The 15,541-nt window shown below is 36.0% G+C and overlaps 1 protein-coding gene across 1 annotated transcript in view; it reads right to left on the bottom strand.

Moving 5' to 3' along the window:
- PCDH11X (protocadherin 11 X-linked) overlaps nucleotides 1–15,541 on the bottom strand; it is an 807,063-nt gene that overhangs the window by 360,476 nt on the left and 431,046 nt on the right. Inside the window, exon 5 of the mRNA XM_032258722.1 lies at nucleotides 148–177. Coding sequence (XP_032114613.1) covers nucleotides 148–177 — 30 coding nt within the window. The remainder of the gene's footprint in view (nucleotides 1–147; nucleotides 178–15,541) is intronic.

The following is a 15,541-nucleotide window of genomic DNA, read 5'->3' as shown; positions in this document are numbered from 1 at the left end:
GCTTAACTCTCTTTTAAAGTAGAACCACAACATATGTTATTCTAAGTTAAAACTCACAGTTTTAACTCCGTGGACTAACTACTGTAGCTTCACACAGTATAAACACAACATTTCAAAATCAATTTTCTTTGAAATTTGCAGTCTTACCTTTCCTGCCCCTTTCCCTTCGGATTTCCGCTGATTTAGGATAAAACGGTGGCAAGGGAAGCAAGAGAAAATGAAAGAAAACAAAAACAAAAATCAGCTCAAATTTGGTTATTGCAAATACATTAAAAAAAGAAAAAAAAAGCACGTCAGTATTCCCAGTGCAATAGTACACAGTTTTGTTCATCTGCTGAAACTACTTTCATCTGCTACATTCTTCAGTGGTTTGGGTAAAGGGATATAACAGCATTGTAAATCTCATGCAAAAATATGAAATGCCACATACAAAATTTCAGTTGGCATAAAAAACATATGCTTAATTCACTTATGCATTAACCAAGAAAACGTACCCTTTCAATTAGATATTCTAGTATGATATGACTTGTTTTCTATCTATTTTTTAATCAATGGGCCTTTATTTCAAGCATAAACACATTTTTTAATTAAAATGAGGAGAACTAGACTCATTGAAAATTCATGATTTGGGGGCAAACATAAGAAATATTAATATAGCATTGGGATACTATTGCTGAATTTTAAATCAGTAGTTTCTGTTGTTCATAGGGGCATCTTAAACCAACTCTGTTCAAATAAATGCTTTTGAATACCATAATGAAAGTCATTCTTTTTATTTTATTTAAGATCTTTCCCCCACTTCAACCACTTTCAGGAGACCGTTTAAGTTACTTTTTAAAATACCAGAAACACATAGACCATTTGTCCTTTTGGATTCATTCTCCTTTGTAGAGGATTAAATTTCTGAATTAAAAGTGAATCAAATATCTACATTTCTAGCTAATGATGCTCCCAAAAGTCTGTTCTCTGCAATCTTTGTCTTAATTCACTGCTCTTTTTACAGTTACGGAAAAGGTCCTTATAGAGTCTTCCTGAATACAAAGAATCATAGAAAATTGTCATGAGGGTAGGCTTGAATCTGAAATAAGGGTAAATATTAAGGGAAATAGAGTCAACATAGTAAGAAGATCCATGCTCTCTATAGTTTTTTTTTTTTTTTTAATCTAGTGGCTTATTCCCAGACCAAGAAAGTATCTATTTTTTCTGTCATTTTCATATAACTTGAGTTTACAAAATTGAATTTGAGGTAAGCATCCAGATATAGGCATGAACTTATTATCCAAGAAAATAAAGTACGCTTCTTGTCCTTCTACCTTGAGTGTTTATTTTTAGCCTAAGATATTCATATTATCTCTCTGTATCGATCAAATTCAAACATCAATGGCTCAATTTTAGAATTTAATTTTCTGTGAGGGCATAGCCTGAGGATATTGCCTTGAGTAATCTATTCCAAGAAAGTGTTTTGGATTTTTCTGTCTTTAAACAATCACTATTTATATCTCTCTTTATTATGAATGATATGCTTAAATAATAGATCAAAATTTTTGACTTTCCAAAAGAATCTCAAGGACTAAAATATCACCAAAACTTTAACCATATCTAAGAATATAACATTAAAAAATAGAATTTTCTGTTTTATAGAAACACAAAGGAACTTTGTTAGTTTCATTAGAAATTACTGTCACAATCACAATAGGTTATTGTTAGATGTTTCACCACTTATCACAAAGCAATCCAAAAGCATTAAAATTTTTAGTGAGCAAAGTGAAAGTCTAAAAATGTGAATCATATCTATCTTGGTAAAACACTTCATAATTATTGAAAAGTTAATGACTCAGTCAACATTTAAGGCTAGCGAACAATTTGGGGTGAGCATTTCCTCTCCTTACCATTTTATTGAAAAAGAACAACTCCAGAATGTCTTTATTTCCCTAAACTGTATATTTTCATTAAGAGCACTGCTTATGCTGTGCTACTTTTGCCCTTATTTGATAATTTCTCTTGTGAAAAGCCTAAAATAGATAATGTGGGAAATATTAAAATGATAGTCTTTGCATTTATCCACACCACATAGACACAATGCAGTCTTTCAAGTGCATAGCTTCTAGTGTATGACTACTAAATAAGCATTAGAATGAAAAGAAAGTACAGAACTACATTGGCAAGCAGGCAAGTAGCATGGTAAATTCATACCAGATTTGATGACAGAAATACTAAAAAAAAAATCAATGCTGGAATGTAAAAAAACATGATGAAAAGCAACTCCTGTTTTAATAGAGATACAGATTTTTTATACTCTTATTTACAAACTGGCCACAAACAGGCACCATGATATCAACAAAATAATTGTCCAAATTAAATTATACACAGTGAGGAGGGGGAGAAAATTTAATGCATCGGAACATCTATTGGCTCAGTTTTTGCACAATATACATTAGTAATGGAGTGTCATATGTTCTTATTAACCTCCTGATGTGAATAATTCTAACACTTAACCACCAATAGGTGAATATTTCTCTTACTGCGTCTAAATTTCTGTATTGGCAGAGCTATTCAATACAACCAATGAAAAAGAGGGACAGAATGTAGTACCCAAAATAAGTAATGAGAGAGTGGAGGCAGAGCAAGAGGATGAAATAAAAGTTTCCACTGATAGCTGCCTCAACAAGGAAAATACTTTAACAACTGTCTACACAGAGAAAAACAACTTCATGAGAACAAAAAATCAGGTGAGCCCTCATAACACCTGGTTTTAACTATGTACCCCTGAAAAAGTCACTGAAGAGATAGAAAAACACATTCCTGAATCGCTGACGTCACCTGTCCCCAACCCCAGGCAGAGGAGGCGTGGTGCAAAGAGCATCTCTGGGTGTTGGGGGAAGGAGAACACAGCAATCATGAGGCACCGAACTCACTGCTGTTTTGCTAGAGCAGAAAGGAAAACCAGACAAAACTCAGCTGACAACCTCCTACAGAGGGAGCATTTGAAGCAGCCCTAGCCAGAGGGGAATCACCAATCCCAGTGGCACAAATTTGAGTGCCTGCAAATACCGCGACCTATGGCTACAGCACTCTGTGTCTTCAAGTAAACTTGAAAGCCAGTCTAAGCCATAAGGACTGCAACTCTTAAGTGAGTCCTAGTGCTGAATTAGGCCCAGAGACAGTGGGCTGAGGGGCAAAAAACCTACTGAGACAGAAGCTGGGGAGGATAAAGAAGAATTGTCATCACCGATCCCCTAACCTCAGGCTGCACAGCTCATGGCTCCAAAAGAGACCACTTCCACTGGAGGAGAGGAGAGGGAAGAAAGGGGAGGACTTTTTCTTGCATCTTGGAAACTAGTTCAGGCAGAGGAAGACGTGGCAACTGTCACAGCTGTGGAGCACCTATTCCAGGCCCTAACTCCCCAGCAATATTTCTAGACACACCTTGGAAAAGAAGAGTATCTGCTGCCTTGAAGGAATAGACCCAGTCCTGGCAGCATTTATCACCTGCTAACTAAAGAGCCCTTGGGCCCTGAATAACCAGCAGTGATACCCAGGTACTACATCAAGGGCCTTGAGTGAGATGCTGACACTTTCTGGCTTCCAGTGAGACTCAGTGCATTACCAGCTGTGGTAGATAAATATGGTTTGGATCTGTGTTCCCACAAAAATCTCATGACGAATTGTAATCCCCAATGTTGGAGATGCGACCTGATGGAAAGTGATTGGATTATGGAAATAGCGTTCTTGTGAATGGCTTAGCAACAACCTCTCGGGGACCTCAGTGCAGTTTCCATGTTAGTGAGTGAGTTATCTCGAGATCTGATTGTTTTAAAAGTGCGTAGCACCTTTCCCCCTCTCTCAGTTCTTCTCCAACCATGTGAAGTGCTACTACCCCTTTGCCTTCGACCATGACTGTAAGTTTCTTGAGGCTTTCTGAGAAGCAGTAGCTGCTAAGCCTCCTATACAGTCAATATAACTGTGAGCCAATTAAACATTTTTTCCTTATAAATTACCCAGTCTCTGATATTTATTTATGGCAATGCAAGAATAGACTCACACAGAAAATTGGTACAAGGAGCGGGGCATTGTTACAAAGACCCCTGAAAATGTTGAAGCAACTTTGGAATTGGATAACAGGCCGAGGCTGGAAGAGTGTGGAGGGCTCAGAAGAAAAATGAGGAAAAATTTGGAACCTCCTAGAGACTTGTTAAATTATTGTGACAAAAATACTGATGGTGATACGGACACAGATGGCCAAGCTGATGAGTTCTTAGAGATGAAGGGCTTATTGGGATCTGGAGCAAAGGTCACCATTATTATGCATTAGCAAAGAACCTGGCAGCATTGTGTCTGTGCCCTAAGGATCTGCGGAACTTTGAATTTGAGAATGATGATTTAGGGTATTTAGAGGAAGAAATTTCCAAGCAACAAAGCATTCAAGATGTTGCCTTGCTGCTTCTAGCAGCTTATGCTCTTATATGTGAGCAAAGAAATGATGTAAAACCAAAACTTATATTTTAAAAAGAAGCAGGGCATACAATATTGAAAATTTTGCAGCTTGGCCATGTGGGGGGAAAAAAAAGAGTTCCATTTTCAGGGGAGGAATTTAAGCTGGCTGTATAAATTTGCATAACTTAAAGGCAGCCAAGTGCTGATAGCCAAGACAATGAGGAAATCACCTTGAAGGCATGCCAGACACCTTCATGGTAGCCCCTCCCATTACAGGCCCAGAGGTCTAGGAGAATAGAATGGTTTTGAGGGCTGTGCTAAAAGCCCTGCTGCACTGCACAGCCTCAGGAGACTGCTCTCTGAATCCCAGTCTCTCCTGTTAGCTAAATGGGGCTTGGGATGCTTCTTGAGAGAGTCCAAGACATAAGCCTTGATGGTTTCCACATGTGGTTAAGCCTGCAGGTGCACTGACTGCAAAAGTCGAGACTTGGGAGCCTCTGTCTAGATTTTTAGAGGGTGTATGGAAAAGCCTGGATTTCCAGGCAGAAGCCTGCAGAAGGGATGGAGCCCTCTTGAAGAACCTGTACTTCCGTAGTGCAAAGGGAAAATGTGGGGTTGGAGCCCAACACAGAGTCCCCTCTGGGGTACTCCCTAGTGGAACTGTGAGAAGAGGGCCATGATCCTCCACACTCCAGAATGGTAGACCCACCAACAGCTTGAACCCTGTATGTGGAAAAACCACAAGTACTCAACACCAGTCCATGAGAGCCCAAAGCTACGGGGGCAGATCTACCCAAGTCTTTGGGAGCCCACCCTTTGCACCAGTATTTCCTGGATTTGAGACATGGAGTCCAGTGAAATTATTTTGGAACTTTAAGATTTAATGACTTATCGGTTGTATTTTGGATTTGCAAGTTTGGCCAATGTCTCCCATTTGAATGAGAGTATTTACCCAATGTCTGTAAGACCACTGTATCTTGGAAGTAACTAACTTATTTTTTATTTTATAGGCTCATAGACAGAAGGGACTACCCTAGTCTCAGATGAGACTTTAAACTTTGGATTTTTGAGTTAATGCTGGACTGAGTTAAGACCTTGGGGGACTGTTGAAGAGGTATGATTTTGTTTCGAAAAGTGAGAAGAACATGAGATTTCGGAAAGGCCAGGGGCAGAATGATATGGGATGTTTGAGTGTCCCCACTCAAATCTTGTATCTAAATGTAGTCCCCAATGTTGGATATGGGGGCTGATGCAAGGTGACTAGATCATGTGGGTGGAGTTCTCATGAATGATTTAGCACTATCCCCTTGGTGCTGGTCTCATAATAGTGAGTAAGTGAGTTATCAGGAGATCTGGTTGTTTTAAAAGTGTATAGCAGCTCCTTTGTCCCTTGCTCCTTCTCTGGCCATGTGAAATGCCTTTGCCTTCCACCATGCTTATAAGTTTCCTAAGGCTTGCCCAGAAGCAGAAGCTGCTATGTTTCCTATATGATCAGCAGAACCATGAGCCAATTAAAACTCTTTCCTTATAAATTACCCAGTCACCGAAATTTCTTTATAGCATTGTAAGAATGGAATAATACACATGCTGAAATTCCTTCTGCTTGAAAAAAGCAGACGGAAAAGGGAAAAAAAAAGAACAAAATAATGTCCTTTTCAGCGTTGTGGATAGAGCTGGAAGCCACTATCCTAAGCAAAGTAATGCAGGAACAGAATATCAAATACCACATGTTCTCACTTATAAGTGGGAGCTGAATGATAAGAACACATAAACACAGGGTGGAGAACAAAACACACTGGAATCTGTCAAAAGGTTGAGGGTAGGAGGGGGAACAGCATCAAGAAGAATAGCTAATGGATGCTGAACTTAATATCTAGGTAATGAGATGATCTGTGCAGCAAACCAACATGGCACATATTTACCTATGTAACAAATCTGCATATCCTGCACATGCACCCTTGAGCTTAAAATAAAAGTTGGGGGAAAAAAAAAAGGAAAGAAAGATCATTCATTATGACCAAGTGGGATTTATTCCAGGGATGCAATGATGGTTCAATGTACATGAACCAACTGCGTCAACAGAATGATAGACAAAAACCACACAATCATTTCAAATGATGCTAAAAAAACTTTTGATAAAATTCAACATTGCTTCATGGTAAAAACCCATGAAAAACTGGGTATAGTAGGAACATACCTCAACATAATAAAAGCCATATATGACAGACTCACAAGTAGTATCATACTTAATGAGAAAAAAACTGAAAGCCTTTCCTCTAAAATTTGGAACACAACAAGGATGCCAATTTTCACCACTGTTATTCAACATACTACTGGAAGTCCTAGCTAGAGCAATCAGACAAAAGAAAGAAATAAAGGGGATCCAAATTGGAGTGAAAACAGTCAAATTAACTTTCTTTGCAGATCATATGATCTTATATATGGGAAACCTAGGCTCTACAAGAAAACTATTAGAACTGATAGTTAAATTCCGTAAAGTTGCAGGATTCAAAATGAACATACAGAAATTAGTAGCATTTCTATACACCAAGAGAGAACAATCTGAAAAAGAAATAAAAAATGTAATCCCTTTTACCAAAGCCACACATAAAAATAAAAATCTAGAAATTAACTTAACCAAAGAAGAGAAAGATCTCTGTAATGAAAGCTATAAAACACTAATAAAAGAAATTGAAGAGGACAGCAAAAATTAGGAAAATATTCCATGTTCATAAATTAGAAAAATCAATATTGTTTTTAATTTTTATTTATTTATTTTTTTGAGACAGGGTTTCACTATGTTGGTCAGGCTGGTCTCGAACTCCTGACCTCAAGTGATCCACCCGCCTCGGACTCCCAAAGTGCTGGGATTATAGGCGTGAGCCATGGCACCCAGCCTCAATATTGTTAAAATAGCCAAGCTATCCACAGCAGTCTACAGATTCAATGCAATCTCTGTCAAAATACCAATAACATTCTTCATAGAAAGAAAAACAATCCTAAAAATTACATGGAAACACAAAAGATCCAGAATAGCCAAAGCCATCCTAAACTAAAAGAACAAAACTGGAGGATATATATTACCTGATTTCAATTTATGCTAATGAGCTGTAGTGACCAAAGCAGAAACAAGCCCACACCTATAGTGAACTCAGTTTTGACAAAGTTGGCAAGAATATATACTTGAGACTCCATTTCAAAAAAAAAAAAAAAATCTAATTCTATCTAAATATTTTTAAAGACCATATGCTGGTATCCAAAATTGGTTTAATTATGCTAATAAAATTATGTATCATAACTATTCTATATGAAGTGACACTTGTCAAAAAAAGTGTCAAACTCATCCTTTCAAAGGGTTGAAAAATTATTCATTACCTAATATAAATTTACCAGTCTCAAATACATATTTTAAAGAAGGAAATTCCCTCTGTTATAGTGAATGACAATTTTTAAAAGATTATCAAATTAATATTGATTAAATTCTCAACTACTGTAGATCATTGTTAAAGTCTGAAAAAAAAGACAATTGGAAGAAGAGACACAATATCATGGGACAATGACGTTGCAGTTACTGGACAAAGATGAAAGAAATTAAGAGTATTGGATTAAATCTCCTTGAAATGATTTTTTATGAATCCTGCATCCTGGAATTGGAACATACCGATTCTAAAAAGCACTATAACAAAAGCCAAATTAAAGAAGACATAAACCAATGCTATTCTCAAAATGGGTCCTAGGGTCCATCTAACAAAGCTAAACAGGAACAAAATATTCTCAAAATGGTGTAGAAGCAGAATATTATGGATGATAGCAAATTCCCAGCTGCTTAGCAGGAGAACAGTTGAATTAGAGTACAATTGCAACTTTTCCTCACATAATCGTGTTGGCTTATGCAAAACCCTACTCTTGCCCTGAAACGTTCTTTACTATCATAGTAACAAAAGCAATGTGACAGGCACATCTGCTTTCTGAAAATATTGCATGTCAGTTGAAACAATGTTTTATTTTTAATAGTTTGAATTTTGCATAAAGGTACTTTTATTTGCTGCTAAAGATGTATGTATGCAAATGGCTCCAATATCACTTTAAATTACAGATCATCTTAATGTGTCACTCTTGTGACATGTGCAAATCTGACTGAGAATGTGTATTGTGTCTATTAAAGCTTGTAGATGTTTGCACAATGAACATAAAAGCAATAAAGTGATTATGAGAATAAACAACAGAATACAAATGATCTTTCTTATTTACTAGAAGGAAAGCATTTTTTAAAAATGTAATAGCTTCAAGATTGTTTAATTCTGTGAATATCTGGTTTTCAATTAGATGATAGCATGACAAACTATATATACATAAGAAAAAAAAAAAGGTTAAAAACTTGCTTTTATATCAAACTCCAGGATAGACAAAGGGGCATTTAAAAATAGAATTATTAAAATTTATTCCTTCAATCTATGTTTGATAGCACAGTAGAACAACTATAGTTAACAATAATTTATTAAACATTTCAAAATATGTAGATTTGGAATGTTCCCAACGCAAAGAAATGACAACTGCTTGATGTGATGGATATCCTAACTACCCTAACTTGATCATTATACATTGTATGCATGTATCAAAATATCACATGTACCCCATAAACATGTGCACTTATTATGTGTCAATTTTAAAGAGAAAAAAATAAAATAATATTACTATTTCATCATGAACATAAAAGCAATAAAGTGATTATGAGAATAATCACTTAAGTGAAAGTAAAATGCTATTATAGTAATTTTAATTAAAGACTAGTTATATGTACATAACTAACTTTCTGCTACTTACTTGAACCTAGACTGTGGCTACATTCTTTTTGATTTATCCCTAAAGATTTAGTTTCAAGGTAATATTTCCTAGCTTATAACAGATTGAGAAGTTATTATAATTGTCTGATACCTGGTACCATCTCTTGTTATTTCCTAGGTGGGAAAAAGATTAACTTCTGGGATTATCATATAGTTTCCCTGAGTTCGTAGTTGACTCTACTGTATTCTCCCTATTTCAAGCTCCTCTAGCAATTCCGTGCTGAACTTCCATCTTCAATGCATTTTCTGTGGAATTTTCAACTTCATTTCAAATGGCCCAAGAAAAGTGAAGTTCAAGATAAAGCCTCTCATTTTTTTCCAGTTGAATTCATCATTTTTATGTTTGTCGGGTTTCACTAAACCTGTCGTAACACTATCAACTCAAATAACTCACAATTGCTACAGGGGGTGAAATAGTGCCCTCCAAAAACTCATGTTCACTCAGACCTCAAAGTACGGCCTGACTTGGAAATAAGGTCTTTGCAGATGCAATTAGTTAAGGATCTAGAGATGAAATCATCCTGGATTTAGGGATCCTTAGATCCAATGACCGATGTCCTTATAAGAAAAGGACACACACTGACACACAAAGAGAAGAAGGCCATGTGAAGATGGAGGTAGAGATCGGAGTGGTGCAATTGCTAGGCAAGGATTACTGGTGCAACCGGAAGCTGGAAAAGACATGGAAGAATTCTTACCTAGAGCTTTCAGAGGGATCACAGCTCTGAGGACACTTGATTTCAGGCTTCTATTCTGCAGAACTATGAGAGAATAAATTTCTACTGTTTTAAGCCACCAAACTTTGTGGCAATGTGTTATGGCAGTCCTAGAAAACAGTGCAAACAACCAAAGAGACATGCTTCCACCTCAGGGAAAGAGGAAGCTAATTAGAAAATGGGTTGTTCCATCAGTTAACTAATTTGTATCTTTTAAATGCATTGAAAGACTATTTAACACAAATCACTGCATTTTGTGTAAGATGTAAGTTTCTGGAGAATTGAGATGAATAAGTAAGCATGATACATAGAAGAAATGTCAGGCTTTAAACAGCCAAATACAGGTTACAGTCCCAGGTTACTCTTCATTAGTAAAGCATTTCGCAAAAGCCTATTTGGTACTATGTACAGGTTTTCTAAGTCATAAAAAATGAATGCATTAAGGCTTCTGTCCTAGAGGGACTCAGAGGTTAATCGACTCATAGTTCAGTAGCCGGAATAGATAATTACAGGGTAACATTTTAAGTGTTATCATGGGAGATAAATAAAATGCTGGTGATGGTCTAAGGGATCTAAGAGCTATGAGACACTGAGAAAGTCCCTGGATCTCAAATTATTAATCTGTAAAATGGGAATAAATAACATACACCTTCTATCTTTAGAGGTCATTTTGAAGGTCATATAAAACCCTCTTTCTCTCCATTCCTCTCTTCTTTCTTCTTATATTTCAACTATTTTTGGCATCTACTTTTTTTTTTTTTTTTGAGATGGAATTTCACTGTCGTTGCCCAGGCTAGAGTACAGTTGCATCATCTCCACTCACTGCAACCTCTGCCTCATGGTTCAAGCGATTCTCCTGCCTCAGCCTCCCGAGTAGCTGGGACTACAGGCACACACCACCAAGCCAAGCTAATTTTTGTATTTTTTGTAGAGACAGGGTTTCACTACGTTGGCCAGGATGGTAGGGAGCCTCATGATCCACCCGCCTCAGCCTCCTGAAGTGCTGGGATTACAGGCATGAGCCACCTCGCCCAGCTGGCATCTACTATTTTAAAGTGTCCTCTGAACCAGACACACGTTAGGTATTTAATATATATTATCTGAATTTATTCTTAAATATTTTATCTTAGTAAATATCCTACTTTTTCATTTTTGAAGATGAGATACAGAGATTTCTGCTATTTGCCAAAATCACATAGACTATGAGTAAGTATATAAAAATCTTTTCAGGTGGCTCACGCTTATAATCCCAGCACTTTGGAAGGCTGAGACGGGTGGATCACCTGAGGTCCAGAGTTCAAGACCAACCTGGTGAAGATGGCAAAACCCCGTCGCTACTAAAAATACAAAAATTAGACGGGCATGGTTGCGAGTGTCTGTAATCCCCACTACTTGGCAGGCTGAGGTAGGAGAATCACTTGAACCTGGGAGGTGGACATTGCAGGGAGCCGAGATGGAGCCACTGCACTCCAGCCTGAGCCACCAAGTGAGACTCTGTTTCAAAAAAAAAAAAAAAAAAGAAATGAAAAAAAATCTTCTACTATATACCTTAGATATAAATAGGAGCAAAATAAATATACTACTGAGAGTTCATGTCCAATATGCCCCAATACCTATGAATAAGTGAGTTAGATGTTAAAATACAAGAATAATTATTAGTAGATGAATATTTTGTAATCTTTATAGTACTTGATTTCCTAATTAAATAATAATCTATGCTAAAGGAAGAACATTCAGATATGTTTCTACAGTGTAGGCATTTGAATTGATTTTAGTGTTATGCAATTACATTTATATTTACCTCATGAAGTTCTCTAAGTCAAACCCCCCCAAAATATACAATTAGATTTATCTTATTAGGATATTAGGTATTTTTAAATATACAAGTAACATGGCCAGCCCCTAACATGGGTCCTCGAGTATTAATCAGTTTATTTTTATAATGTAGTTAAACCAGTAAACTGTACAATTGACAAATGTTTCAATTCAACCATTTTAGGTCTCTACTCCATTTTCACATGGTTAATTAAGGTGCATCATATGTAAAGAGAATATCCTTTGTGTGGAGAAAAGGCCAAGGTTTAACAATCTATCCCCACTTCAGGTAGGAAGGATTGCCCAGTGTGTCAAAGCTGGGATATCTACAGCTTAAGATACATTTTTGTCTCCTACATCATTTCTAACCCATTCATTCATTCACCAGGCTAGTTACTCATTCATTTATTCATTCACTAGTCTAGCTCCTAATTATACAAAATAGACATATACATCTTTGTCCTCTCAGAGATTAGCGTGCCCTTAAGGGAACACAGACAAAAGTATAGTGATGTCAAAATAGATTGGCAACTTTTTCTTCATTGATAGAGGTATCATTACACAATTTTGTCTCTCAGAATAATTTATAAATATTTAGTTACAGCTTTAGCAGAGATATACAATGAGCATTAATTCAAGGTGCAACTTAACATTTACCATAGCTCAACTCCAATATCTATCAGGCTGCCCGATTTTCATAATACAGAAATAAAAGCACCACCTCCTGAGTGATCCATGAAGTCTTGAATTATCAAAGGCTTACATTAAAACTGCATAAGATAGGGTCTGAGCTTTATTTAAAAAGGTATTTCATTCCCCTAGAGGCTCATCCGCCTCAGGCATCTACACAGTATTTGGCTCTTAAAGTATCTAAAATATTTTAAACTTGTACATATTTACTGCTTCATGAATCTATCATGTAGATCTCCCCTTTTCCCCATTTATCATATTGAAGCTCTTATTTTCAGTTTCCAATTCAACATAAAACACTCGATGGTTCCATTTTTCTTTCTGGCTGAGTTTATTCTCACCAGAGCTCTGTATTCAGGATATTTTTATTTTTACTATTAATTATTTATCATTGGTACTTTTGGAAGAATGAGAGAGTTGTATTTCTTTGCGAACTTTAATTATGGAATTTTATCAATCAGTAAATATTACATAGCACTTTATCCCAGGCTCTGGAAGCAGACCGCCTCGCTCAAAACCCAATTCTACCACTTAACTCTATGACCTTGGGAAAGTTACTTAATTAACAAAGGTCAATGTCCTATGTTCTTAAGTCGATTAATCTGTAAAACACCAATAATAATAGTGAGTATAAGAGAGGATGGCTGTGAGGGTTAATTGAGCTAATACAGTAAAATAGTACACACATAGTCCTGTAGTAAGCACTTAACAATTTCTGACCATTATTATGATGATGATCATGATTTTAATCATGCACTGTGTGAAACCTTGAGAATACTATGATTCAAAAAGAAACAGTCTTACAATCTATTGACCAAGTCAGCTACTAAGAAATACTTAAGGAAAATCAATTAATTGCTGAGATGTCTAAAAGTGCTTTGAATGGCAGTAAAAGATTGTGAGTGGGAAAACTTCGGCTTTGGGGTCCCAAGTAAATCACTACCTTGTGAAAATGAACTATAGAAAAGTGTATAGTACTGATCTAGTTTGCCTAAAGCATAGAAAATATGTTTTAAAAAATAAAACATTTTATTGAGCTCGTGATTATGGTCCAAAAGTAAAAGAGCTAGGTTTATTAAAGGCTTTAAACATTTATAAATCTCCAGAGCCACAGAGTTAATGCATGCCCCTTAGTGTTAAATCAGTAGTGAAACAGAGGTTTCTATCTTAGGCTCATGGGATCAAAACTCCTGGCCCAGATTATGAGCTCTTTATCATATTCATTCTAATTTTGGCTCATCTTGAAATGATTAGATCTATTGTTAGAAAGTGGCCTTGTCAGCACTAAGTATGCAGTGATTAATAGAAAATTCAGAATAATTTCTTTGGATATATGTCTAAACTCTCAATCGAGCTTCTGACTCAAATTATTAAGTGATTACAGAAATTTTAATTTCTACTCTTTATTCACATTCATCTGCCCAGGAAGTAATTATTGCAAGCAAAGAATGGCAGAAAGCAAAATATTTTATAACTAGTTATCTACAGAGAGACAGAAAAACTTAAAGTAGGCTATGTGAACAATCCCTGATATCATAAGCCAAAGCTAAAGTATATCATTAGAAATGCTCTAATGAAGCCCAGTTTAATTTAGATGAGGGTCAAGCTTACTTTTGGGGGTATCAAGAACTTTTTCCTGACTGCTAAGGCAACTTCAGTTATTTTGGAGGTATAGATAAGCTATTCTAAAATTATATAGAAAGGCCCATGATCTAGAATAGTTAAAACAATTTTGAAAAAGAATGAAATGGAAGGAATCACTCTACCTTACATTAAGGCCTATTAAATAGCTACAATAATCAAGACAGTGAGGTACTGACATGGGGATAGGAACACAGAAAACTGGAACAAAGGAGATCACCCAGAAATAAATTCTCACAAATGTCTGACCGATTTTTGAAAAGGGCACAAAAGTAATTCAATGAAGGAAGGGTTTCCTTTTTGTTAAGTGTTTCTGATGTAATTGGTTATTTACAAGTAAAATAATGTACCTTGCTTTAAAGCTCATATTTTACACAAAAATTAATTCAAAATAGATAATGAACTCAAATGTAAGATGTAAAATTATAAAACTTCTATAAAAATTATTTTTTAATTTCAGAATTTAAAGTTAGGCAAAGGGTTTTGTATCTGACACCTAAAGCAAAATGCTTACAAGGTGAAATTGCATAATTAGATTTTATTAGAGATGAAATCTTATGATTTACAAGATTCTATGAGAAGATTGGCAGAAAATACTTGGAATTCATATATGTGAAAAAAAAGGAATAATATCTACAGTACATGAAGAACTTTAAAAATTCAATAGTAAAGAAAGAAAGCAGTTCAGTTAGAACATGGACAAAAAGTATGAACTTCCATTTCAATAAAGAGTATATCCAAATGGCAAACATGGGCAAGAAAAGATGTTCAGCATAGTTAGCCATCAGAGAAATGCAAATTCAATCCACAATGAGGTATCATTATACATCTATCAGAATGCTAACTTTAAAAATAATAATACCACCTCCAAATGCTGGAGAGATTGCAGAGAAATGAATCATACATACACTGCTGATGGCAACAAAATGGTATAGACATTCTGGAAAACAATTTTGCAGTTTAAACTCAACATGTAATCTAGCAATTGCACCTTTGGACATTTATCTCAGAGAAATTAAAACTGATATTCACATAAAATACTGTACATAAAGTTCATAACTTTATTCATAATGGCCAAAAAATTAAAAACAGTCTAGCTGCCCTTCAGCAGATGAACAGGTAGACAAACTGTGGTACATTCATAACATGGAATACCATCCAGTAATAAGAAGGAATGAACAGCTGATGCAAACCGCAGTTTGAATGAACCTCCAGAGAATTATGCTGAGTGAAGAAGCCAATCCCAAAATGTTACGTACAAGGTTTCTCTATGTTGCCCAGGCTGGCCTCAAACTCCTGGGCTCAAGCAATCCTTCTACCTCGGCCTCCCATATAGCTGGGACTACAGGTGTGTACCACCATGCCTGGCTTACATGCATTCTTAAAATCCCGAAATTATAA

Source organism: Sapajus apella, unplaced genomic scaffold (genome assembly GCF_009761245.1).
Source record: "Sapajus apella isolate SASKATOON/1434 unplaced genomic scaffold, GSC_monkey_1.0 scaffold104, whole genome shotgun sequence".
Classification (NCBI taxonomy): Eukaryota; Metazoa; Chordata; class Mammalia; order Primates; family Cebidae; genus Sapajus; species Sapajus apella.
Note: the sequence above shows the minus strand (reverse complement) of the source record. Positions and strands in the feature narration are given on the sequence as shown.